Source organism: Diadema setosum, chromosome 19 (assembly GCF_964275005.1).
Source record: "Diadema setosum chromosome 19, eeDiaSeto1, whole genome shotgun sequence".
Lineage (NCBI taxonomy): Eukaryota > Metazoa > Echinodermata > Echinoidea > Diadematoida > Diadematidae > Diadema > Diadema setosum.
The window spans coordinates 15,214,642-15,241,798 of record NC_092703.1 but is presented as its reverse complement, the minus strand read 5'-3'; the positions used below and the strand labels follow the sequence as shown (position 1 = coordinate 15,241,798).

At 40.3% G+C, this 27,157-nt stretch overlaps 2 protein-coding genes across 2 annotated transcripts; one reads left to right on the top strand and one right to left on the bottom strand.

The window, feature by feature from the left end:
* The first annotated feature begins 8 nt into the window (after positions 1–8).
* Positions 9–18,167, top strand: LOC140243138 (uncharacterized). Its single transcript, XM_072322865.1, has 7 exons — positions 9–137; positions 2,943–3,016; positions 3,877–4,008; positions 5,579–5,663; positions 12,991–13,096; positions 14,023–14,146; positions 14,839–18,167. Exons 1-7 carry the CDS (start codon positions 107–109, stop codon positions 15,451–15,453), a joined length of 1,167 nt encoding a protein of 388 aa, XP_072178966.1. The 5' UTR covers positions 9–106; the 3' UTR covers positions 15,454–18,167.
* A 931-nt stretch (positions 18,168–19,098) lies between these two features.
* On the bottom strand, positions 19,099–26,841 carry LOC140243137 (uncharacterized). Its single transcript, XM_072322864.1, has 4 exons — positions 26,709–26,841; positions 24,012–24,888; positions 22,583–22,740; positions 19,099–21,944 (listed from the first exon to the last, which is right to left on the bottom strand). The coding sequence occupies exons 1-4, from the start codon at positions 26,762–26,764 to the stop codon at positions 21,800–21,802; spliced, it is 1,236 nt and encodes a 411-aa protein (XP_072178965.1). The 5' UTR covers positions 26,765–26,841; the 3' UTR covers positions 19,099–21,799.
* Between the last annotated feature and the right edge of the window lie 316 nt (positions 26,842–27,157).

The following is a 27,157-nucleotide window of genomic DNA, read 5'->3' as shown; positions in this document are numbered from 1 at the left end:
GGCCTTTACAGCTGTGTACGGATTACGAGCGAACGCCACGTCGCATTGCCAAGAAATGTTTTCTAGGACCGAGACACTCGAGTGATTTGTCATAGAATCAGCAGCCATGCATGCAACATATTCAAGAAGAAGTCCGGGTGAGTTTTATCTGCGTCATACATAAATGTATATGAACATTTAGACGCGGATTTTGAAGAAATCAAGTGGAATTATAATGTAGTCCCACATATTGCGACGTCCGTATGTTGGGCTTCCTCGTTTGTACGTACGGCTGGCTGCAACTCGTGCTTGCACACATTTAGATACTGTGGGCATGGTCAATGATGGTGGGAGCTGGAGCGCCCCGAGTTGAAAGAGTGCTGTCACTGAACGTTAGCATTGGAAGACAAACCCAAATTTTCGCAGCTCTATTATGAGTGACGTATTTCACCAGCAAAAGGCTTAGGAAAGACTTCCTTTTGCAACATCACAACATCAACATAACACTAACAGCCACTGTGCACTACAAACTATACATAACCCTATCGCTGTAAGTAGTTGACCGACAAGTATGGTACATTGGTAGGTGTTCAACACACCGACCGGGTCCATATCAGCTGACCGCGCACTATAATGGCATTGCGCGTACCGAAAGAAAATGCACGCATGGGACTACGCACAACGGTGTTCGATTCTTCACTGGGCTACGCTACCGAGTAAAATGACGCGAAAACGAATAGACCTAAGCATTTCCTCTAAATTAACGAAATTTAGCAAAATCGAATATTAAAGATTTATCGTGCAACTACATATAACTAGGCCTACCTTTGCTGACTCGTTGTTAGATGTAGAGTATCCTTCCGTAATAAATTTGACGATTTTGACCGCAAAATTGTCACCGCCGCTTGTACGATCGTGCACACACGTTACACATACATATGTACACAATAGTCATGACATAATTATTTTGTAGCCCGCTACGACCGTACGAGTTGAAGCAGAAACAAGAAATGAATGTGAAAAAACAAACCGACTCATCTAATCTATTTCAATTACGATGAAAAGTTTCCCAATGAAAATCAATTCAAATTCATCAAACAGTCCTTCAAAAGTAATATCGAAGGATTCAAAATATATTCAAATATTATTGGGGAAAAAATGACGGCTGGAAAAAAACAGTGGTCTGTCGAAAAAAATGCATTTAAGTGCCCTTTATACGTGTTGCCAGGGTGGTCGGTTGAAATGAACAGGGCAACTGAGTGCGGAAAAAATGACACCCCACGCGTTCGAAGCCGCCATCTAGAGCGCGTACCTCAGATCGCATTTTCAGTGCGCGCTTGTGAATCCGGAGTATTTTCTCCACACGTGAGTAAAATTTCAGGCAAATTGTGAGATTTTTCACATTTCTATTGATAGAAAACAATTTGGTGGCCGGTATTATGAACACCCAACCATATGTCTAATTCCGTGAAAAACTTCTCACTGATTTGCTGGGTCAATTTTTCGCTTCTTTAGACAGACACCATTGATACATACGCCATTGCGACGTTTTAAGCCATTTTGGCTTAACGCAACTTTGACCCAGTTCCCCTCGCATAAAACTGGTTATTATTATTTTTTCCAGCTTGGTTTCCAAACCAATCTGGAAAAAATATATACAGGATTAATCAGTCAACATTTTGACTCACCTCTTTCACTGTTTCCTCCACTTCTTTGCAGCGCTCCCCAATTCATCGCCGCCTTCGTTTGAAAAATGACCGCACGAACGTCTACGGCAAGCCAAATGCTCCATACAATCACTATGTATATCGGTACACTTACGTTTATTGACTAAAGTACTAGTAAGTTGTTCGAGCGCTAAATTTAACTTCGTAATATTGTGAATAAGCAAAAAAATGAATAATATCTCAATATGAAACGGGCTCCGTACGTGTGTGTGTCCGTGTGTGATCAAAATGCAACAAAATGCTACTCCTTCGCCATTTCTAACCCGATTTCGATTCCGTTTGCTTTATGTGATGGCACTAGGTGAGGGCTTCAAAACTTCTACACAGAATTTTGACCTTTGTCCTTGATTTTTTACCTATATTGTACATTTTCTTACAAAATGCTACTTCCAGCGGGGACATATTACGCACAGCGTAATTTCTACTTTTCCTTGTTTGGTATTTATCTCAAAGAGATTTTTTGGAGATCAGTGAGTAGGCATGTTTTCATCAGACTGAAGTTCAACTAGGGGGCTGTCTTGTAGTTTGGGAAAATAACCTGATATCATGAATGTTTGTTTTCATGAGCTTGAAAACAGCTTGCTTGGAAAATTAGCCCCAATTTGACACATGTGTACTTTGTATTGACGTTATTCGGCTCAGCCACAGAATACTACATCTAGAGTTCTCTGCATGCGAATGATAGGATCGAGAAATTTTCAGACTGATGGAGACACAACCAAAATGGCGCATTAATTCACAAATACTGTAGCTTGCTATTTCACAAATTAGACCAAGATTTGGGGGGAAATTATCTGATCAAATAGGGCCATGTTTTCATTTTCATTGCACAAATAATGGTTTAATTTCACATCAGACTAATTTCTTAACCACAAAGTAGCGTGCCATTTTGAAACTTCGGTCTGATGAAGACAGACCTAGTGAGCTTGAGAAAAAAGTCACTTGAGTGCTCTATTAATGTATGAGACTTGCAGCCATGTCATTGGGTACTTCATACAATGTACATGTACAATTGTACGGTACAATGTACATTGTATACCGGATATACCAAGGAGGTTTTTAAAGAGATGGAGTTCCAACTGGTTGTTATTATTCAAACTGCTGTCAGTTTCCGTTGATGCTCAAAAGAATTCCACAGACGCATTTATTCGTCTGATGATCACGATGCTGTCGTCTTTCTGAGCAGTCTTAAGATTCATTTCTATTGCTTTCTGGTGTGTTCGCTCTCTCCTACAGCTGTCAAGCGGCTCATGAAGGAAGCCCAGGAGTTAAGTGAACCAACAGAACAATATTTTGCACAGCCACTAGAGGTAAGTTTACCAAATTAGAAAATGTGATAATGCCATTAATCACTTGACGATGTATGTCTCTCCGATGCATACTCTTTACATGCAAGAGCTTAAAAAGATATTCTCACAAAAGTGCCTTCAGACTGTAAAAGTGGAACTTTTTCATGATGTTAAAATTTTTGTGCACTTGGCGCATAGAAGCTAGCGCGGAAATAAAAGCGGATGAATATTTTTGCGTGCCATATGTTCCAGTAGTTGATGTCTTGCTTCTGCAGAATTAAAAACATGCGAAACTCTTCTTACCCGGCCAAGTATGAAAAATTAGCCATGCGAAAATATCCACTTTTACAGTACATTGTAAAACCTATTTCCATGATGTTTATATAGAAGACATGATTTAGAGTGGAATTCTTGTACAATTATGGTGTGTACCAAAGATAACTCTATCTCCCAGTTTGATGTGGGACAAGTGTCAAAACATGTCTTGCCATTTGATATTGCTTGCCAGAATATCATTTGATATTTCAAAAGTAAGAAACTACGTATATATCAGACATTTATACCCGTAAAAAAGCAATATACACTATGCTTTGAATATTGTGCAATATGATAAGGATTAATATTAGAGATGCATTGTACATAATGCAAGACAGTCATACATGTATGCTTCAAAGGTATCAGAAAGTAACAGTATCTTGAGCAATCTTGTAACTGATGACTAGAGAGCTAGGATACTGAACACTGAATGAAAATAATGCAAGAAGGTGCAGCAGTTGCATGTTATGATGAGAAAAATAATGTGAGGAAGCAACAGAAAAATACAGACAGTTGGCTTGTTATGCTTCACCTATTTTGTATTCTCTTGTGCATTCAAAATTTAGGACAATCTCTTTGAGTGGCATTTTACGGTCCGTGGTCCACCTGAATCAGATTTTGCTGGCGGCGTGTATCATGGACGGATCACTCTCCCACCAGAATACCCCATGAAGCCACCGAGCATCATGCTTCTCACAGTAAGAGACTTGAAGGGGTTGGATGCAATATTTCCTAATGCGTTTACACCATGTTCCCGACAGCCACGGCAGTCACGTTTCAGACCACCATGGACAGAACGGAACAGACTTTAGACAAGGCGATGGGATGGGATGGGCAAATGTGACGGGCCGTGGTTGTTGTGGATGCCAGGTCAGATTTTTAAATTGTCAAAAAAATTGCCATGGCAGTCCCGGTGCTAATGAGAAACCTTTCGGGCCATGATAAAATGGGGTGAGCGCAACAAATTGTGACAGAATGTACGTAACAGGCCGTAACAAAACTTAGAGGCAGTCCGTAGTGCGACGCAACAGAAATTTTTGTGTAGTCTTGCCTGACCAGACACTGTGAAAACATCATCTGATAGCTACATGTTCACCGTAGTGAGGACTGGAACAAACAAGACTAGAATACAAAGAGGGAAAAAAACCAGGAGAATGTACCATCTACCCGCGCACACTGTGGCCCGAATTCACGAAGGTGGTACAAATGAAACCATGGTCTAAACCATGGACAAAAACCATGGAGCGCCAAGTGTCGCATGGAATATTTCGTCACGAAATCAGTCATTTCGTCGATGAAATGATTATTTTGTTAAGAAATGACAACATTTTGTAACTAGATGAACATTTCGTCCACGAAATGATAATTTCGTTAATGAAACGGTCATTTTGTCGACGAAATGATCAATTTCGTAACGAAATATTCCGTGCGACACTTGGCGCTCCATGGTTTAAACCATGGTTTCATTTGTACCACCTTCGTGAATTCGGGCCCAAATGTTTTGGGCAAACGGGACTGCCGTGGCCACCGGGAGCATGTTGTAAATTTGGCCAAACATACTGTTATGATTATGATTTTGTTTGACCACTTGACAAACAAGATGAGGTATCGAAGATAACCATAATACAGATGAATACTATCATCTTTATCTTTTATGCAATGTCCAGTTTTTTTCTCCGCTTTCATTTTTGCAAGATTTCGCAGTTTAGATTCTCTCACCAAAATTGTCACATTATAGCATTCATCATTGCATCCCACTGTTACAAAGCATCCCAGGGGTGTCCATGGGTCTCACATAAAAATGTGCTCAATGACACTTGAAATGACCATCATGCTAGTGAGCATATCATGGTATATTATCTACTCTTTAAGTGAATAATTTCTAGCATTGAATAGGCCTTTCTACAATCTTCAAGCTAACAGAAGATGCCAAAAGCACTAGATGAAACTGAGCTCTAATTTTTGATGTAAAAAAAAAAGGTCCAAGGAATGCAATGCTGAACTCTTTCATACATGTAGTTTTAGCCAAATTTAGATAAATACATGTACAGTGTACCTATATTGATATGCTATTCTGATAATAAATGCCATGTTTGAATGAACTTTGGAAAAACTGAAAGGGATCTGTTGACCAGATGGTCATACTGTCATTACTTGTATGTACTTTGTGATATTGGACTTTGTTTCAAAAGACTGCAGAATTACCAGAACAGAATACAGACTTTATCTCAGGACATCAATTCATGTATATGTTACTCTCTGATTTAGCCAACGGGAAGGTTTGAAGTTGGAACAAAGATCTGCCTCTCCATTTCTGGCCACCATCCTGAAACCTGGCAACCGTCATGGAGCAGTGAGTGTCCTTCTCTTCAGTTTTTATAGAGATTACAGTCTCATTTGAATAATAGTCAACCTGTGAATTGCCTCTCCACCTGTGCCAATGTGTAGCATGGCATCCAGAATTACATCGAAGTATGACTATTCCATATATGGGCTCTCCTCAACTCATACCTCCTTTGTACTGTACATGGTATAATTGTGAATAGTACTCACTGTAATTTTACCAGAGCAATCTTGGTGTTAATGGGCAAAAGACAGGTCTGACAATAAAGTTCTGAATGTAGTTGTAAATGCATCCTGGATTTGGTGTGTGCCAAGGCAAGATGATTGCAAGCCATAGGTTGCTGACCCGACTTTGATTACTGGTAAAGATGTAGGGTGGTATTCTGAAAATCTTCCTAAGTTTCTTCCCAAGTCAGAAACTTAGGAAGTTCCTAAGAAAGACAGAATTGGTATTCTGAAATTTCTTCCTAGGCACTTCTTAATGCAAATTAGGCCATCCTTATTCCTGCCCACGTCCTTTCTTAAGCCAATACGAGATGCCGTATCATAAGAAACCAACCAATGATAATCGCATATTACTATGATGTAAGGTCAAATACACGTGTGCGCAGCATGTCCCCTTTCTCATGCTCATTTCGCACATCAAAGTACAAAGTATGCGCAGTGAATGACAAGCATGCCTACAGTATCACGATGTTTGCAGCTTGCTATTCTTAACAACATACTTAGGACAGGGATGGAGCTTTCCTAAATATCTTCCTAAATTTCTTTCCTAAGTGCATTCGAGAATACCAACTTCTTCCTAAGTCAGAAATTTGCATACTCCCGCCTCCTTCCTACGTAAGTTTCTTCCTAAGTTTAGGAAAAAACTTAGGAACAGACTTAAGAAGAAACTTAGGAAGATTTTCAGAATACCGCTTAAAGGAAAAAATTCTGACCTAAAATTTCTTCCTAGGAAGGATTTCAGAATACCACCCCAAGTCTACATGGTTATTCAAAATGGTTTGTGCCAACCCAGTTGTGTTGCACAAAGCCAACCAGGAGTAATCATTATCATCCGACAGCCAAACATAATTTAATACTGTATAAGCTGTTATTTTTGTGAGGGATTAATTTTCGCGAATTTAAGCGAATCACAGATGGCAAATTCAACAACACACAAAACTCTCATTCAAATTCATGAAATTCTTCCGTCGAGATGTTTTCATTGCAACTGATTGACAAATTGCCCTACTTCGACGTAAATAAGCACTGAATTGATCAGTGTTTTAGTAGTAGCCATGATAAAAAAATCATGGGCGTACATACTCGAGCAGGATTCGAACCTACGACCTCCTGATCACCGGACAGGCGTCATCTCCACTAGACCACCGAGCTTTCGCCCGACAGCAAGTGTTGGTTCTAATCCTTATAGCATGCAGCGGGTACTGCTTTTATTATTCAAATTCATGAAATTCTTCCGTCGAGATGTTTTCATTGCAACTGATTGACAAATTGCCCTACTTCGACGTAAATAAGCACTGAATTGATCAGTGTTTTAGTAGTAGCCATGATAAAAAAATCATGGGCGTACATACTCGAGCAGGATTCGAACCTACGACCTCCTGATCACCGGACAGGCGTCATCTCCACTAGACCACCGAGCTTTCGCCCGACAGCAAGTGTTGGTTCTAATCCTTATAGCATGCAGCGGGTACTGCTTTTATTATTCAAATTCATGAAATTCTTCCGTCGAGATGTTTTCATTGCAACTGATTGACAAATTGCCCTACTTCGACGTAAATAAGCACTGAATTGATCAGTGTTTTAGTAGTAGCCATGATAAAAAAATCATGGGCGTACATACTCGAGCAGGATTCGAACCTACGACCTCCTGATCACCGGACAGGCGTCATCTCCACTAGACCACCGAGCTTTCGCCCGACAGCAAGTGTTGGTTCTAATCCTTATAGCATGCACCGGGTACTGCTTTTATTATTCAAATTCATGAAATTCTTCCGTCGAGATGTTTTCATTGCAACTGATTGACAAATTGCCCTACTTCGACGTAAATAAGCACTGAATTGATCAGTGTTTTAGTAGTAGCCATGATAAAAAAATCATGGGCGTACATACTCGAGCAGGATTCGAACCTACGACCTCCTGATCACCGGACAGGCGTCATCGCTCGGTGGTCTAGTGGAGATGACGCCTGTCCGGTGATCAGGAGGTCGTAGGTTCGAATCCTGCTCGAGTATGTACGCCCATGATTTTTTTTATCATGGCTACTACTAAAACACTGATCAATTCAGTGCTTATTTACGTCGAAGTAGGGCAATTTGTCAATCAGTTGCAATGAAAACATCTCGACGGAAGAATTTCATGAATTTGAATAATAAAAGCAGTACCCGCTGCATGCTATAAGGATTAGAACCAACACTTGCTGTCGGGCGAAAGCTCGGTGGTCTAGTGGAGATGACGCCTGTCCGGTGATCAGGAGGTCGTAGGTTCGAATCCTGCTCGAGTATGTACGCCCATGATTTTTTTATCATGGCTACTACTAAAACACTGATCAATTCAGTGCTTATTTACGTCGAAGTAGGGCAATTTGTCAATCAGTTGCAATGAAAACATCTCGACGGAAGAATTTCATGAATTTGAATAATAAAAGCAGTACCCGCTGCATGCTATAAGGATTAGAACCAACACTTGCTGTCGGGCGAAAGCTCGGTGGTCTAGTGGAGATGACGCCTGTCCGGTGATCAGGAGGTCGTAGGTTCGAATCCTGCTCGAGTATGTACGCCCATGATTTTTTTTTTTTATCATGGCTACTACTAAAACACTGATCAATTCAGTGCTTATTTACGTCGAAGTAGGGCAATTTGTCAATCAGTTGCAATGAAAACATCTCGACGGAAGAATTTCATGAATTTGAATAATAAAAGCAGTACCCGCTGCATGCTATAAGGATTAGAACCAACACTTGCTGTCGGGCGAAAGCTCGGTGGTCTAGTGGAGATGACGCCTGTCCGGTGATCAGGAGGTCGTAGGTTCGAATCCTGCTCGAGTATGTACGCCCATGATTTTTTTTTTATCATGGCTACTACTAAAACACTGATCAATTCAGTGCTTATTTACGTCGAAGTAGGGCAATTTGTCAATCAGTTGCAATGAAAACATCTCGACGGAAGAATTTCATGAATTTGAATAATAAAAGCAGTACCCGCTGCATGCTATAAGGATTAGAACCAACACTTGCTGTCGGGCGAAAGCTCGGTGGTCTAGTGGAGATGACGCCTGTCCGGTGATCAGGAGGTCGTAGGTTCGAATCCTGCTCGAGTATGTACGCCCATGATTTTTTTTTTATCATGGCTACTACTAAAACACTGATCAATTCAGTGCTTATTTACGTCGAAGTAGGGCAATTTGTCAATCAGTTGCAATGAAAACATCTCGACGGAAGAATTTCATGAATTTGAATAATAAAAGCAGTACCCGCTGCATGCTATAAGGATTAGAACCAACACTTGCTGTCGGGCGAAAGCTCGGTGGTCTAGTGGAGATGACGCCTGTCCGGTGATCAGGAGGTCGTAGGTTCGAATCCTGCTCGAGTATGTACGCCCATGATTTTTTTATCATGGCTACTACTAAAACACTGATCAATTCAGTGCTTATTTACGTCGAAGTAGGGCAATTTGTCAATCAGTTGCAATGAAAACATCTCGACGGAAGAATTTCATGAATTTGAATAATAAAAGCAGTACCCGCTGCATGCTATAAGGATTAGAACCAACACTTGCTGTCGGGCGAAAGCTCGGTGGTCTAGTGGAGATGACGCCTGTCCGGTGATCAGGAGGTCGTAGGTTCGAATCCTGCTCGAGTATGTACGCCCATGATTTTTTTTATCATGGCTACTACTAAAACACTGATCAATTCAGTGCTTATTTACGTCGAAGTAGGGCAATTTGTCAATCAGTTGCAATGAAAACATCTCGACGGAAGAATTTCATGAATTTGAATAATAAAAGCAGTACCCGCTGCATGCTATAAGGATTAGAACCAACACTTGCTGTCGGGCGAAAGCTCGGTGGTCTAGTGGAGATGACGCCTGTCCGGTGATCAGGAGGTCGTAGGTTCGAATCCTGCTCGAGTATGTACGCCCATGATTTTTTTATCATGGCTACTACTAAAACACTGATCAATTCAGTGCTTATTTACGTCGAAGTAGGGCAATTTGTCAATCAGTTGCAATGAAAACATCTCGACGGAAGAATTTCATGAATTTGAATAATAAAAGCAGTACCCGCTGCATGCTATAAGGATTAGAACCAACACTTGCTGTCGGGCGAAAGCTCGGTGGTCTAGTGGAGATGACGCCTGTCCGGTGATCAGGAGGTCGTAGGTTCGAATCCTGCTCGAGTATGTACGCCCATGATTTTTTTTTTATCATGGCTACTACTAAAACACTGATCAATTCAGTGCTTATTTACGTCGAAGTAGGGCAATTTGTCAATCAGTTGCAATGAAAACATCTCGACGGAAGAATTTCATGAATTTGAATAATAAAAGCAGTACCCGCTGCATGCTATAAGGATTAGAACCAACACTTGCTGTCGGGCGAAAGCTCGGTGGTCTAGTGGAGATGACGCCTGTCCGGTGATCAGGAGGTCGTAGGTTCGAATCCTGCTCGAGTATGTACGCCCATGATTTTTTTATCATGGCTACTACTAAAACACTGATCAATTCAGTGCTTATTTACGTCGAAGTAGGGCAATTTGTCAATCAGTTGCAATGAAAACATCTCGACGGAAGAATTTCATGAATTTGAATAATAAAAGCAGTACCCGCTGCATGCTATAAGGATTAGAACCAACACTTGCTGTCGGGCGAAAGCTCGGTGGTCTAGTGGAGATGACGCCTGTCCGGTGATCAGGAGGTCGTAGGTTCGAATCCTGCTCGAGTATGTACGCCCATGATTTTTTTTATCATGGCTACTACTAAAACACTGATCAATTCAGTGCTTATTTACGTCGAAGTAGGGCAATTTGTCAATCAGTTGCAATGAAAACATCTCGACGGAAGAATTTCATGAATTTGAATAATAAAAGCAGTACCCGCTGCATGCTATAAGGATTAGAACCAACACTTGCTGTCGGGCGAAAGCTCGGTGGTCTAGTGGAGATGACGCCTGTCCGGTGATCAGGAGGTCGTAGGTTCGAATCCTGCTCGAGTATGTACGCCCATGATTTTTTTATCATGGCTACTACTAAAACACTGATCAATTCAGTGCTTATTTACGTCGAAGTAGGGCAATTTGTCAATCAGTTGCAATGAAAACATCTCGACGGAAGAATTTCATGAATTTGAATAATAAAAGCAGTACCCGCTGCATGCTATAAGGATTAGAACCAACACTTGCTGTCGGGCGAAAGCTCGGTGGTCTAGTGGAGATGACGCCTGTCCGGTGATCAGGAGGTCGTAGGTTCGAATCCTGCTCGAGTATGTACGCCCATGATTTTTTTATCATGGCTACTACTAAAACACTGATCAATTCAGTGCTTATTTACGTCGAAGTAGGGCAATTTGTCAATCAGTTGCAATGAAAACATCTCGACGGAAGAATTTCATGAATTTGAATAATAAAAGCAGTACCCGCTGCATGCTATAAGGATTAGAACCAACACTTGCTGTCGGGCGAAAGCTCGGTGGTCTAGTGGAGATGACGCCTGTCCGGTGATCAGGAGGTCGTAGGTTCGAATCCTGCTCGAGTATGTACGCCCATGATTTTTTTTATCATGGCTACTACTAAAACACTGATCAATTCAGTGCTTATTTACGTCGAAGTAGGGCAATTTGTCAATCAGTTGCAATGAAAACATCTCGACGGAAGAATTTCATGAATTTGAATAATAAAAGCAGTACCCGCTGCATGCTATAAGGATTAGAACCAACACTTGCTGTCGGGCGAAAGCTCGGTGGTCTAGTGGAGATGACGCCTGTCCGGTGATCAGGAGGTCGTAGGTTCGAATCCTGCTCGAGTATGTACGCCCATGATTTTTTTATCATGGCTACTACTAAAACACTGATCAATTCAGTGCTTATTTACGTCGAAGTAGGGCAATTTGTCAATCAGTTGCAATGAAAACATCTCGACGGAAGAATTTCATGAATTTGAATAATAAAAGCAGTACCCGCTGCATGCTATAAGGATTAGAACCAACACTTGCTGTCGGGCGAAAGCTCGGTGGTCTAGTGGAGATGACGCCTGTCCGGTGATCAGGAGGTCGTAGGTTCGAATCCTGCTCGAGTATGTACGCCCATGATTTTTTTTTTTTTTTTTTTTTTTATCATGGCTACTACTAAAACACTGATCAATTCAGTGCTTATTTACGTCGAAGTAGGGCAATTTGTCAATCAGTTGCAATGAAAACATCTCGACGGAAGAATTTCATGAATTTGAGTAATAAAAGCAGTACCCGCTGCATGCTATAAGGATTAGAACCAACACTTGCTGTCGGGCGAAAGCTCGGTGGTCTAGTGGAGATGACGCCTGTCCGGTGATCAGGAGGTCGTAGGTTCGAATCCTGCTCGAGTATGTACGCCCATGATTTTTTTATCATGGCTACTACTAAAACACTGATCAATTCAGTGCTTATTTACGTCGAAGTAGGGCAATTTGTCAATCAGTTGCAACACAAAACTCTCATCATGCATTAAAAGTCCTGTTTACCTGTGGGGACAGTGATTTTAAAAATTTTAATTTTCAAGACATGACATTTTTAAAATGCATATGTGTAGGTCTGTTGTACCACAAAACATCCTATCATATAAAATTTTCGTGATAAAACCTAAAATATAACCTTTGAGATATCTGTATTTTTCTCAATAAAATGTAACTGTAGACAGTTTAGTCTTGAAACATTTTTGTTATAACTATTGTTCGCATTTTGTATATTTAACATAGATTAACACATTTTGTATTTTCACACATTTTGTATACTTTACATAGATTTTACCGATTCAAATTTTTACAGTGGTTGTTTCTATCCTTAACTAATATTTTAGACCTATTTTAAAGCACTAATGCTGGGTTTTTGTTTCATCTGCAAATGGTAAATTGTCCCTTTAAGGTAATAGTGTGCCTATGAAGGCCTCTGTGTCAGTTCGCATAAACATCTTGCAAAAATGTCTGTACGCGAAAATAACAGCGTAGAAAGTATCATATCTGACATGAAGGCAGCTACCAATGCCAGTGGGGCACTTCGGTGCTTTGAGTTCCAGGTGGAATGTTTGCACTTAGGATACCAGTGAGTATTTAAGTATAAACCTGTTTTTTTTTTTCTCCTGATTTCTCACAGTTCGTACAGTTCTTCTAGCCATTATTGGCTTCATGCCGACCAAGGGGGAAGGAGCCATTGGATCCCTGGACTACACACCAGATGAACGCAAGGTCCTAGCCAGAAAGTAAGCTACAGTCCCCCCCCCCCCCCCCCCTTCCCAAAAACATGAACAACAACAGCAATAACAACACACAAATGAGAAAAGGTAATGATGATAATCGGTACAACAAAGTAATAAATTAAAATGAATATTCAAGCTGTCATTTCAACAGAGCCAATAAAAAAATTAAAAAAAAAAGTATATTGCCTCCACCATCTCCTCCCACTGGTCTGTACATGTTATTTGTTTCTTAATATCATGTTCAAATTGTGTATGGGGGAAAAAAAAACACTTTTTTTATCCACCTGATAAAAGATGCACATAACTGCATGCATGATTTATGTTTTATTTCACATAGTACATTATGTCATTTTTTTTTTCAGAGAGAAAGAGAGTGTTTGAGTGGGAAGTTTCACTAGAAGTTTCATGAGAAGTTTTTGGAAGTTTGCAGTCACACCAACAAAATTTCAAGATCTTAAAGATTGCGATCTTTTGCCAGTGTGACCACAGCTATTGACACCTCTAAAGTCAGTTCTGGAACAGTGATTCCTGTTGTGTCTCCTTCCAATCGTTTTAGCAGCAAATATTCATAGTAAGAAACAGAAAGAAAAGACTGAGAATTTGCTTTCCTGCATCATCATCATGTGAAAGATGACATGAAACAAATAACAAAGTAAATGGGTTAATTTATCTTTTGATTATTAATTGATAACAATGTTGTCATCGTTAAAATGATCGAATTTTGTGACTCTTTTCCCAAACCAGACATACACTATATATTGACATTGGTTGATCACACATTCTGAATAAGATTCATTCACCTAAACAAAATAGTACAATGTCATCACCAAAATAATGCTGGGCCTCTCATTCATGATAGGGGTAAGTGTAATGAGTGTGCTTCCACAAAATGTTATCATTTTCTGATTCTGTTGGCATGGACTCTGCAGGTCGAAGGAGTGGAAGTGTGACAAATGTGGGACACCAAATCGAAGCATTCTTCCAGCGGTCACAGCCAAGTCGGCGTCCATGCAACGAGAAGCAGCAGAGCTGGCTGCAAAGATTCAGTTTAAGGTACTGTATACGCGGAATATTTCGTGAGGTTTTTATTTTTGCGAATTTCGCAAGTCACATTCTATTCGCGATATAAAAGACACCCAAAAGTAATGACTCTGATCCTGATATGAATTTGTCGCACATGTATGCATTTCTCCCTCCAGTACAGTACTCCACGATCGCAATTTTATCCACTCGCGAAGTCGTCAGGAAGTCCTGATTCGTGAAAATTTAGACTTGCTAAATATATAGCATATACAGTAGTGTGGGAGGCAAGGACTTTGTCAGAATGATTTTGTAATATTAATTCATGTCACTTTGCTCTTCTCCCCTTTACCAATGACCACCAAACAGAGTGGAAGGTGGAATTGTTTTCATAGTTTTCAAATGTTGGTCTTTTAAAAGCACAGAGTATATGAGCAATATTGATACAGCACTCGCACTCATCGCATAATCTGCTATTAAGATTGCTATTTTTGAGTCCACCCCTCCCCAAGAAAAAGCTTTCTGTAACAGTTTGTTTTCTATATATGGGTAGTCAGTTCTTTCTTTTCACTTGTCTTATTTTACTGACATACTGACCGGTGTATTGATATTTCTGTTTATGACAAATTTTATAACATACATGTATTGCTAAGCAGAGGTTTTCTTCTTTTATCTGCATGATCAAGCTGGTTCTGAGAATGATATCCGTCATTTCACCATTACAGAAAGAAGAGAAGAAATCCGAAGGGAGCTCTACCTCGCCAACTCAAGCGGCTCCACCCAACAACCCCGTACCACCACCACCTTTCCCGCCAAATCCCTTCAACGCGTTGAACCAGCAGCCCGGTGCCATGCCGCAACAACCACCGTTTGTGCCTTTCCCACCAAACTTCATGCTCCAGGGGCAAGCCCCGTTTGGCCTAGGAAACTACACCCCTCACGTTCCACCTGCTCAGGCTCCTGCAGACGCAGCAGGTAGGGGCAGCAGTCAGCAGGGACCACCATCAACACCCGCAGAAGGCAAAACCGAAGAGAGCAACAAGACAACGAGTGGAGGCAGCGAGAGTCTTGCCCCACAGCCTACCAGCCAATCACAATCCTCGAGTGGTGCGTCAGGTTCAGACGCTGTGAGGCAGCGGACTAATGTCCCAAGCAGGACTAGTACGACTCCCCAGGCAGCAAGTCAGAGGGCTTCGCCCCCTGCCTCCGGAGCTAGACCAGTGGACCGAGGGGTTGAGGGGCTTCTTTGCCCCCTTGTTACCATGAGCATCTTGAGCTTCATCATCATCATCCTCATCCTTCGGAGGTTTTACATCATGTATGAGTACAAGTTCACATGAGACCAAGTTTATAGCAATTTCTGTTTACCTAATAGACACTTTTCTTCAGCGTCAAATTAACCTCAACTTTTCCAAGAATAAGTTTGATAGTTAGTACAAACCTTCCTTGATTGATTTTGTGCTGCTTTACCTATTTTCTCCACCAAACACCACCATAAAATACTGTGTGTTCCTTATTATTTCTGCTGCCCATCCTCCAGTCTTGTTCCACTTTTATCAGATTTTGTCTCGATTTTATTATGTTTAAGAACGATATGAAATCGCAAATAAAGGGAAAAAATTTAATGTAATACCAGACTGAAGTGTCGGTACTGCATCTTTATTTCAGTCCTTTTTAAATTCTGCCCAGGCTTACATTCATTTGTAACACTACTTCCACTTCTTACAGTATTTTCCGTTGTATCCAATCCTGGAATAGATGATATACTTAAAATACTTAAATTATGTGCGTACATATCAGGTGCACAAATTTCCAAAGCACAAGAACTATACAATATATTCTGTTGTGCTGCAAGAGCTCCTGATGTACTTTATATCCAGTGCAAACTATAGATATCTAGTGAAAAAGCACACTCTTACTGTTGATTTGAATGTATCCAATTATGTTGAATTTCTAATCTGAAGATGCCCTTTAATCTGATTATTCCACGGCAACTCTGCAGTCTCCTTCAGTTGTTTTTGTTTGATGTGATGGTATTTACAGTCATGATGTATTTTGGAAGCAATGAAGGTGGTGGGTATGCTTGCACACTCTAAGTTTGTAATAGCAAGTTCAGAAATGTGACTCGGAGGATATATATCTACACACACACATCCTTGGGGCTGAGTGCATTGTACATGATAAACAAAACTCTAATAATGGAATGTGCAATGCAGTGCACATGCACTCTCATGAGAAGGATATGTAGTAGGTCTTTTTTATTTGTAATGCAATTCTGACTTTATGTATGGAAAAAGAAAATTGCTTTTTCTTCTCTGTAACTTGTGGAGAAACATTAAGCTCATTTAAATATGTTTTCAAAGCATTTCACCATCAATAAAGAATCAAAGGTGGGTGTATGTGTTTTGTTCCACTTGTTCCATGATAAGTACTTATGAATGTCTTCCAGAGTATTTTTACACAATATATTTGATGCTGCTAAAGCATGTTCAAAGAAAGAAAAAAAATGGTATTTGGTACTGTAATGTAGCATGTCGTTTTTTTTATACCACAGCTGTAAGAAATAGTAGTTGTTGGAGAAACCAAGCTGTTAGGCTTCAACATTTACCTAACCACGTTACCCTTGCTGAGGTGAGACAAAGATGCAAGACCGTGGCAGGTATACGGTGCTCTTATGTAATAGTTGTCAATTCTTCTGGGATAAAAGTTCAACATCCATTGCCTGTTGGCCTTTGGAATGAAAACCCTGTGATTGTCTTGCCATAATTGGGTTAATCCGAAATCCCCACTGGCAATTGCCATGTTGAGTATCACCCATCTTTCGTGGAATGAAAACCCTTTGGTCGTCTTGCCATAATTGGGTTAATCCGATATCCAAGCTGGCAATTGCCACGTTAGGTATCACCCATCTTCCCTGCAGAAGCAGCTTACTGAAATCTTTTCCTCTGATACGTGTTACTGCTTATTGACTGGAAATGGTACCTGATTGATTGTAAAACAGTGATGTCAGGTCGCAACTGTTTAAAAACCTTTGGCTTCTAGGAAACATTACATTCATTAGTTCATCGAATTTGAATGGAGAAGCTATCCTCAAGAGTTTATGGTGCACCAAGGCTCAATTCTATTCAAGTAGATGGCCTTTACTCCTGTGACACTGTTCAGTGTTTAATCTGCATGTTAGCAGAAGAATACTTTGTGGTAGTATTTTACGTTACTGCAGGGAACACTTATCACACGTGAGATTTTTTTTTTTTTTTTTGCTCTATGTTCTTATGTAGCAGCGAATGATGTATAGTTATTTTAAGTATCACAGAACTGAAAGTGACACATCAACTGCAAAATTTGAGCCCCCCCCCCCCCAAAAAAAAAAGGTTGTGAACAAGATCCCTCAGAAGCTCAAAATTGACTTGTTTCAAAAAGTCTCTGCTTCCAGAAGCAATGTTGTATGAGAGTCTTATATTAAGCCCTTTTTAACTGTGTACATGTACTTGTGTAGTTTATGCAATATGATTAAGTGTTCACACTACTTTCAATAGAATAACTGTGTAACAAAATTTTAGGTAGATGCTGTAGATGCATTCCTGTAGGTTTGATCAGAGAATTCCCAATCCTTGATTCTGTATCCACTTTTATTTTTCAAAACAAAAACAGAATTATTTTTTAAAAATCAAAATTCTGAAGAGGGTGACATAAATCCGCAAAAGGGCTATTGAGCGTCACATGAAACAAAAAAAAAAAGCCAGTGAAATGCTACACTAGTAAATATCACAGAAATGTTTAGTCCTTCCATCTACAGTGTACCATGCAAGGTTATGTCAGAAGGAAAAGTAAAGAAAAGAGAAAACCAATATGGACTTAAAATTGAAAGAAGGTAAGATTATTTCCATGTGTGTACATAAGACATTTATCTAATGACAGAGTGTCATTCCAGGCATATAGTATAATTATTGTTTTAAAAAAAAAAAGAAGAAAACACCTGTGTACATCCACTATTCATTTTATGGTGAATGTTGGGTTCTTATTGTATGCTATAAAGATGAACAGGTCGCCATAATTACAAGGTGGTTGTTTGTTTGCTTATGTCATTTAATTTGTTGCTCCTGGGAAGTGTTGGTATCGATAAGGATATGTGACTGCCCAGCTCAAATCCACAAAAAGTTGCAGCTTAGGATTCTATGTAATGGACCAAAAGACAGTATGTCATTTGGGTTGATAGACTCATTTTTTTTTTTAAGTTTGTCTTATCGGAGAGTAATCTTTTCTCTACCTACTGTCAAAATTTGTCAACTTTAAAAAACAGAAATAGAAGTAAAAAGTTTTTTATGCAGGCACTGCTTCTCTGGGATATTGATACTTGTAACTGCATGCTTTAGTGACCCTAACCTTTTGTATTTTTTTCCTCCCATTTCTACAAAACTGCAACTCCTTCCTCTTATTTCAATCACTTTGTAAATGTATTAGGATGGTCCAATTTAAACAAGTTACAAATTGTATATTTCCTTTTTCTTCAAAAAGTGTAGACCTTACTCATTTTTCAGTAAATTATGTGGAAGAGTGAAATTCATTTCAGCATATTTTTTTTTATGGGTTTTGAGCTGGGTGGTCACATAATGGTCATGTGAGAACGTCAGCCATGTGTACCATGTTGTTTGTGTTGAGTAGTGGGACATAGCTGTTGTGGCTGAAAGGTAAAGACTTTGTGAATGAGACTGCGGGCTCCCACGCATGCATAAGGTTTGAGGCCCAACCCGGCAGCACAGGGCAACCTTGTTATAGTGAGGTCGGATATAGTGAGGTACCTGATATCACAAGGTAATTTTGCAGGTCACATTCCATTTATGGTACACGTATATTCTGTTTTATGTTTATTTCTTGAGTAACTTCTGATACCAAAAATAACAAGGAAATTTCAGTGGTACCTACCAAGCAGCTTGCTAAAACAAGGTTTCCTTTCAGTACCCTTTTGCAAGGCATTTCACCTCCTCTATTGACAAGTCCTTCAGAGAAGCTGTCTGTTTCTTGTGTGGGAGAGTCATACCTTATGTACATAGAAGACCCCACTTCACTACTCTCCCAAAGTGGTCAAACATATGAATATTGGCTGATATACAGTGCACTCCCATTATAAAACGCACACGGTTATAGCAAATTCCAGATATAATGAAGTAAAAATTCCAGATATAATGAAGTAAAAATTCAGGCAGCAACATTATGCAGTTTATGTTTCTTATTGTTTTTTCCTTAGGTTAAAATAAAATTTTGATATAGCAAAAGAAAAATGCCACTTCTGAGGACTTTGTTACAACAGGAGTTCACTGTACTCAGATGGTGATGCCTACAGGTCACAGTGGCTTCACTGACTCTTTGCTGCCCTGGCAGATTAGGATATTGGCAACAAGAATTGATACAACACTTTTCATCATCATCCATTCAGCACTGTCAGCATGACTGACATCTTGACCATTACTGTAAAAGTGGATATTTTCACGCGAGTAATTTTTTTTTTTTTTTTTGTAAAACATATGAGCCACAAATATATTTGCATCTTTTTATTTTCACGGTGGTTTCTGGTCGCGCTAAATGCGCGAAAATTTCTACACTGCAAAAATTTCCACTTTTACAGTGATTCACTCACATTGGGAAGGGTTTTTCCTTTTGCAGCTGTAACACTTTTATGAATATTTGCACAAACACATCTACAGAATCTACCAGTAAATTATGAATTTTATTCATACTCAATATAACCAATTACTGTATGTGTTACTGAGATGGAGTGACTTCCTATGGGAGCAACTGTAATTGTTTTTCCTGCATGTAATGTAGGAAGTTCAAACCTACAGATATGGCACAGGCAACATAGAAATTGTCAATTTGCAACATAACCCTAAGCACACGTAATACTATTACTGGCTTTGCTGGAAGTTTCTTGTACCATATACATGTACTTTCACACTTCTGCTCCAGTGCAAGTATGCAGTATGTTGGTACAAACAGATAAATTCCTGAGTATTGATCCCATTAAATGTGAGCAGCCACATACAAGTTCATTATATATAGTGCTGTGGAACAATGATGGCACAGAGAAACATGCTGTTAGGATTCCATTCATGGGGCAAGGGAATTCGAACAAAATTTGAATCAGATGGAAGTGTGAAGTTCTTGTCACCTTGACACGGTTGCAAACTTTTGTGCTGTGGTGTAGCTTAAATCAAAACTTGGCCCCAAGTTCAAATTACCTAGACAGAGTTAATCCAACCTAACAAAACAGCACAAGTTTGTATAAATGGGAACAAGAAGAAAGAAAAGAGAATCATGATTCTCTTTCCTTCTATGAAAAACAAAACAGAACTGAACTCCTGAAAAATTCTTACCTATGTCCCTAGAGGTACAAGGAAAACATTGTGAGTGGTAGAATGGAGAGATGTTCTCTTGATAAAGTGATGCAATTAGCAATGCCAGAAAAATGAAAGTCCTATGGAAATATGGAGTTTGGCATTATATCTCTCCTTACTACTGCCCAGATAGCAAAGTCATGCATGGAGAACACATTCATACACAGACACACACACGCACACTCACATACTCATATTTCTGCTATTGCACTGCTAGGCGAAAAGATGATTGGAATAGAACCGGTATTTTTGCATGGCTCCAAGCAATTCACACTATGCAACCTATGGCATCTTACATTTATTCATTAGAGACCTGTTTGCAGTTGACCAAAGTGATATTCAGCTAATTCTAAAAGCATGATTCCATTACTAATTGAGTATTTATTGATTTTTGGTAAGATCAAATATTTTTTTTATTGTTTTGGCCTTTGCTCACAGAATATGACTTCAAAGTAATGCAGCTTTATTACATACCAAACCCAACACAATCACGTGTCGATTGAAAGTACGTGAGAATTGAATGTAGCACCAAACCAACATACGTAAAGAGGCACAGGTTGATTTCCACTCGACTTGAAAAGCAGATCTCAGTACTAAGTCAACTTGGCTGATTTTTGGTTTTTGATGTTTTCTGAGAGTGTTTCTTTTGTTTGTTTTTTTAAGGGAATTGAACTGAAAGTCTAGAAGCACAATATATCATATATATATATATATATATATTTTTTTTTTTTTTTTTTTTTTTCATGAGCAGTGTTTCAAAAACCAATTAAACCATCACATCACATGCTATCATGATGTTGATGTTGCATTGGAATAAAATTGTTCTCTATGACAGCCTATCCTGCATGCGTTACACAGAACATGCAAGTTCCACTTCCACACTGTCATAATTCTTCTTCACTGTCATAATTTTCTTTGGTGCCATACCAGTGAACCTGAGTGAACACATAAATGTGTTTTACAACTTAAATAAGGCTTTTTCCATATGCTTCTTTTTCATTCAGCCCATCTTTACTTGAACTTCAACTCCTTTCTATTATCTATATCAGCTGCTAAGGATCAACAAGATTATCGCTGAATGCATGTCCACACGTATTGATCACAGCAGGACACGTCCAAGCAGCTTTTCCAACATTTTTGCAGTCAGATTGTCAGGACTGTGAAACCTGCGTTGTGACGCAACCATGAAGTACACCACCACGTCGAGACCCGGAGGATCTGTACTGTATGTGAGCTGTCCTCAAAGAAACACGCCTGAGAAATCACCCCACTGGTGTGCCGCATGTGCCACACTTCAGGTTGCAGATTTGGTGAACTCATGAGAGGCAGACAGAAGCTCAGTCCGATAGTCATACAACGCCTGCCACTCCTTCTTGCTGTTGATGAGTTGATTGTTCTTGGCATGCTCGTAGGTAAACTTTGGAGTTTTCAGTTCATACCTGCATTAGAAATGAAAACACATTTAAAATGTCACACTTTCAAGAGAGGATAATATACCATCTTATAAAACAGGTTTCTCCACAACACTGACCATGAAGGAGAGATACCTTATACCATTGTACTATAATACAAAGACAGGCGTGACAATATTTTGACTATATATTACATAACAGAGACCACTGCCTGTGATCCATGGTACTAACCATTCTAGATTTCAAATTACACATTTGATCAATAGTATTGAAAGAATTCCGCGGGTGCATTGAAAATGCACATGTAAATAGTGGATATTCAATTGTTGCTAACGAGAAAGCAGGCATTGATAAAATCACTCTTGGCTGGGGTTGAGAGTTAAAAGAAAAGAAAATATAATAATGATGATAACGAAATAAGGCAAAAAAAAAATAACTAAAGGGACAGCTATTCTTCTAAAAAGATGAGAACATAACTAGAAGTAACTACAAATACCATGTGTCCTCTTCATTGATCTTTGATATCAGTGATGTAATAATTTTTTTGAGAGGATAATCTTCTTTAACCAATACATTTTACAGCACAGCAGTTCTGTGTAATGGCACCACAAGCAACCAGCACGTACAATAAAAACAAATTGAGTAAAATGTTTCCAAGTTCTCACCATTTTGGGGTTGGTCCCCGGATCCGCTCAAGCTCGTCCTGGCGCTTGGTCTCCAGGATCCGCTGCTCCTCGAGTCGCAGCCGCTCCATGCGCAGCTTGGCCAGCTCGTACTCAAAGGGAGATGCCACCACCTTTTGATCGACAAACTGCTGTGATGCCTGCACAGTGACAACAAATGAAGGAAAATAAACGTATGCAGCAATAGGCCCTATATGATGTAGAAAGAAAATAACATGATACTTCCTGTATCTTTCTGTAGATGACATATCATTTTTTTCTGTTTCTGAAGCATACAATTCCATTTCATCAAACGTAACAGTGTTACAATAGTCATAACATTAGAAAAATCCATAGTACTTTTGGTTATATGTAAGGCACCTTTTTTACACAAAATGAAGCAAAAATTTTAATACAAGCTATTTTGCATAGTAATAAAATGTTTGATAATTAATCACAAAATGTTAAATCTACACTTTGGCGTAATCAATGAAAGAACACAATGTCTTTTTATGTTGCGGTACATTAGAAAGTACTCCAGTTTAATGTAGCAATATGTACAACTGTAATGGGGTAGATGACAAACTGAATACTATTCTATCGGTTGGATTTAAACTAGAAGTGATAAAAGGAATACTAATAATGTAACTTTCCCGCATTTATGACATGCTGACTGAGCTTTTACAAAATTTTGCACATGTATAAATTAGGAAAGTATGCAAAAACAGCACCTTAGGAGCAAGATTGCAATAAAGAATACACTAAATATACCTAAACCTGTGCCACAGTGTGTCATACTGTGTGTCATGATATGGTACAGTCTCACATGCTACAATGGCATGGTGCATTCTGGCATACAAATGTGTATTTCCATTAATTGACTCCAGACACAGTTATCTACCAGATAAAATGCAGAGCTGCAGATATTTACAGCAGAAGGCAGTCGGACTCTGTCCAGCATCTAGCAAGTACAGGTCAACATGCATACATACTATGTACATGAAACAGAGACTCCAACCCCAAGCACCTTCTGATCTGGAGATTCTCCCGCCTGACACCCCTAGCAAACGGGATACTGCAACTTGTTGTGCGCGAAGCGCACATCATGAGCGCGAAGTTCCTTGCAGCTGGGGTCCAGGGCCCGCTTATACCTAAGGGCCCTGGCAGCTCTAGGGTTCTATTGATGCTTTCTCGTGCTATCTCAGGCTTATTTTCAACATATTATGATGACACTATTAAAGTAAGGAATCATTTCAAGCGTGAGACATACAGCCAGGGCGGGAGAAATTGAATCTCAAGCGGGAGAACGGGAGATTTTGCAAAAATGGGCTTTCGGCGGGAGATCTCCCGTTGAAAGCAGGAGAGTTGGAGTCTCTGCATGATATACAGTATGTAGGCCATCGTCTTTATGATAAATTGGCCATACTCTCACCTTCAAGTAACTGTAGTCTCTGGTTGCCTTCATCTGTGGATCTTGCAGAGTTTGACTTTCTTGCATTCTCCTCTGTGAAGTTCTTAGCCTCCCTGAGGCACTAGCTGGTTTGCGGCCCACATCACTCATTACACTCCTACTTGTGCGGTCCCTCACAGCCTGCGCAGCTGTCTCCAGGGGTGGGGCCATGGTTAGGGTCTCCATAATCGCGGGCACTTCTCCCAAGGTCACTGGAAAGTATTGCTTAGCCTCATCGTCCAGCATGATATTTGACGCAACTTTCCGCTGAGCCATTTCAGTGCCGAGTACCCCGGTGGTGCGGTTGACCAGGGAGACCGTGTGCTCCTTTGCGCCGAGACTACTGAAGACTGGATAGTCAGAGTCCCTTGTAAGGTGTACAGGTTCAACGTACCACTGAGATTTTGTCTTTCTTTGCGACTTGCCAGCAAAATTCTGCTCCATTTCTTCAAGTTCAAGGGTGTCTGCATCAATTAGACGCTGCAGTTCTTCTTCAAAGGTGTCTTCTAAACTGAGCTCATCATCATCCCGCTGTTTTTTCTGTGCATTAGTCTTCTTATCACTGAAACTCACACTCTTGCTGAGGCTTTTATTCAAACTGCTGTTCAGACTCCTGAGGTCAAGGCTCAGCTCAGAATTCTTGGCACGCAAGTTTTCCTGAACTTCCGCATAGGGATTTTCCGGAGAGGGACTCCGCCATGATTGCTTCGTCTCTGCCAGAGATTGATGCCCAGTCCATTCACCAGGAGAGTTACGTAGAATGGAGTTTCTCACATCGGTATGATATAGGGTTGTTTGAGATAGATTCCTTGTACTCAGCGTCCGTTGAGAGTTTGAAAGGAACGTCGAATCCTTGTCTCTATGATGAAGAAAAGTAACACAAAACAAGAAAATATTAGTATGACACTGTATAGGTAATTTATGATGTATCATTCATGCGTATGTGCCTGCCAACTATAGCAATGACCCGCATAAACTCTACATAAACTAGTGAGGTATCCGCACATCGCCAGGGGCCCTAAATCCGCCACCCTGCGTAAAATTGCTACAAGCGTACTGAACAAAAATGTGAGCATGGAACTGTGTGCAGTATGCTTGCAACTTTGCAGGGTTATTACCACAACCAAGCAAACTGAGGTGACAGCTGGTCATATTTTCTTTAAAATATAAGTTTATACAAGGAATATGTAACTTAATAAGTGTTGGTATCATGCTGATGGTCCCCCACACACATCTTTTAGATCTTCTAGGTTTTAATATATATACATGTATGTGTGCACTAGATTTTTCCGCATATCGGTGCAGGATGGCAAGGTACGGACCCCTTCCTATCCTGCTTAGTCCAGTAAAATGAGTTTGATGATGATACTATTTAAAAAAAAAAAAAAAAAAAAAGGAAAAAAAAATCCAGTATCGACCACTGAACTTGTGGTTTGATTGGAATTTATTCTAAAGTGCTCTATGTGAGCAGAATTTCATAGAATGTACTGTGACTGAAATATGCACAAATTTTGGGTTCTACATGTAGACTAGACTTGGATCGAGACACAGTATAGGCTAGCATCAGTAGGACTAACTGCACCAGCTACCCCAACACGTACTGGTTACAGCGCCCCGGGGTTACAGTAACACATCGACGCTGTACATTGAAACCGACACCCCTCTATTGCGCGTAAAGAACGAACATTCACGCGTGAGACTACATGCAGTGGTTTTGCATTCTTCACTCTCAGTCTCAGCAGAGGATGACAACTTGTCAGGCTCAGGCCTGACAACTTTCATCAAAGGTCATGAAACGGAGCTCAGCACTAGCTACCACCACAAATAGACCAATGCAATTAAAATAGCTACATATGTCCAATGATACCAATATCTATCTCTTCACGGTGGGCTTCTCATCTGACCTTGGGACATGTATAATGGTCAGCGGGGAACTGACCATACATGTCCCAATGTCAGATAAGAAGCCCACTGTGAAGAGACAGATACATCAGGGGTGTATTCAGGATTTTTTTCTGGGGGGTCGTAATAAAAATTTTTTGGACCTTTACCTTTGCGAGGGAGCGGAGCGACCGAGCGGGGGGAGGGTGTGGGAGGGGGGTGTCCCCCCTCCGACGGTAGGGGGTTTCTGAATTCTATATCTTAAAATGGGGCCACTTGGTGCATACAAAAGTGACTTTTTCGGCATGGCAGTGCGGCTTAGAAATAAGGTAAATTATGGCATATTAAAACTAAGTTATGAAATTTACGAGGTTGTTGACAATTTGCTGGAACACCGGTCACTTTTTTTTCCCTGTTGTAATTCAAGTTAGGCCTAGATTTCTATATAGAGTAAAAAGCCCTCAAAAAACAAAAATGTCTTTTACAAAAAGTGGACCTTTTGAAAATTTGGGGGGGGGGGGTCGTACGACCCTCCCGACCCCCCCCCCCCCCCCCTTGCATACACCCATGTACATTGTACCTGCATGCTGCATCCCATCGGTCTAACGTTACATTCTATGTCACAAGCTGCAGCCTACGTCCTCCGCCAATCCGGCTCGCCGCAGTAGCTGCGGGCTTTTCCTACCTAGCGACCGTACAAAGTTCGACTGCCCTATGCTATGTGAGCAATTTTCACAGTAAATACCGCCATCAAAACCTGCACGAATAGATGGAATCTTCAAGGATGCATTCACGTACCTTATAGGAGTTCTCCGACCATGCAAAATGAAGTATTTATCAGGATTTTGATCCATGTCGTGTATGATGACACAAAAATGTTAGAAACGCCAGACATGGACACCTGGAAACAAACGAGTAAGTAGCCGTAGTAGACGCTTTCGCTGTATTGTACCGTTAGCAACGCGCATGCGCACTAGACACAGTACGGCATGTGTGTGATGGCACACCGGCCAGGGAGCGGTGTATTTCTTCCCATTCGCCGCCAGCATGCATGCATGCAGCAGATCCACCGTCGCGTGCATCGATACTCGCAAAGCTATATACATAATTATTATAAAATAACGATAGTAACATTGGTACATAGTAGGTAGTTATGTTGCGTGTTGGCACTTAGTAACCCCCCCCCCCCCGCTGAAAAAATAAAAATAAACAACAACACCAACACCACCACCACCACCACCAACAAC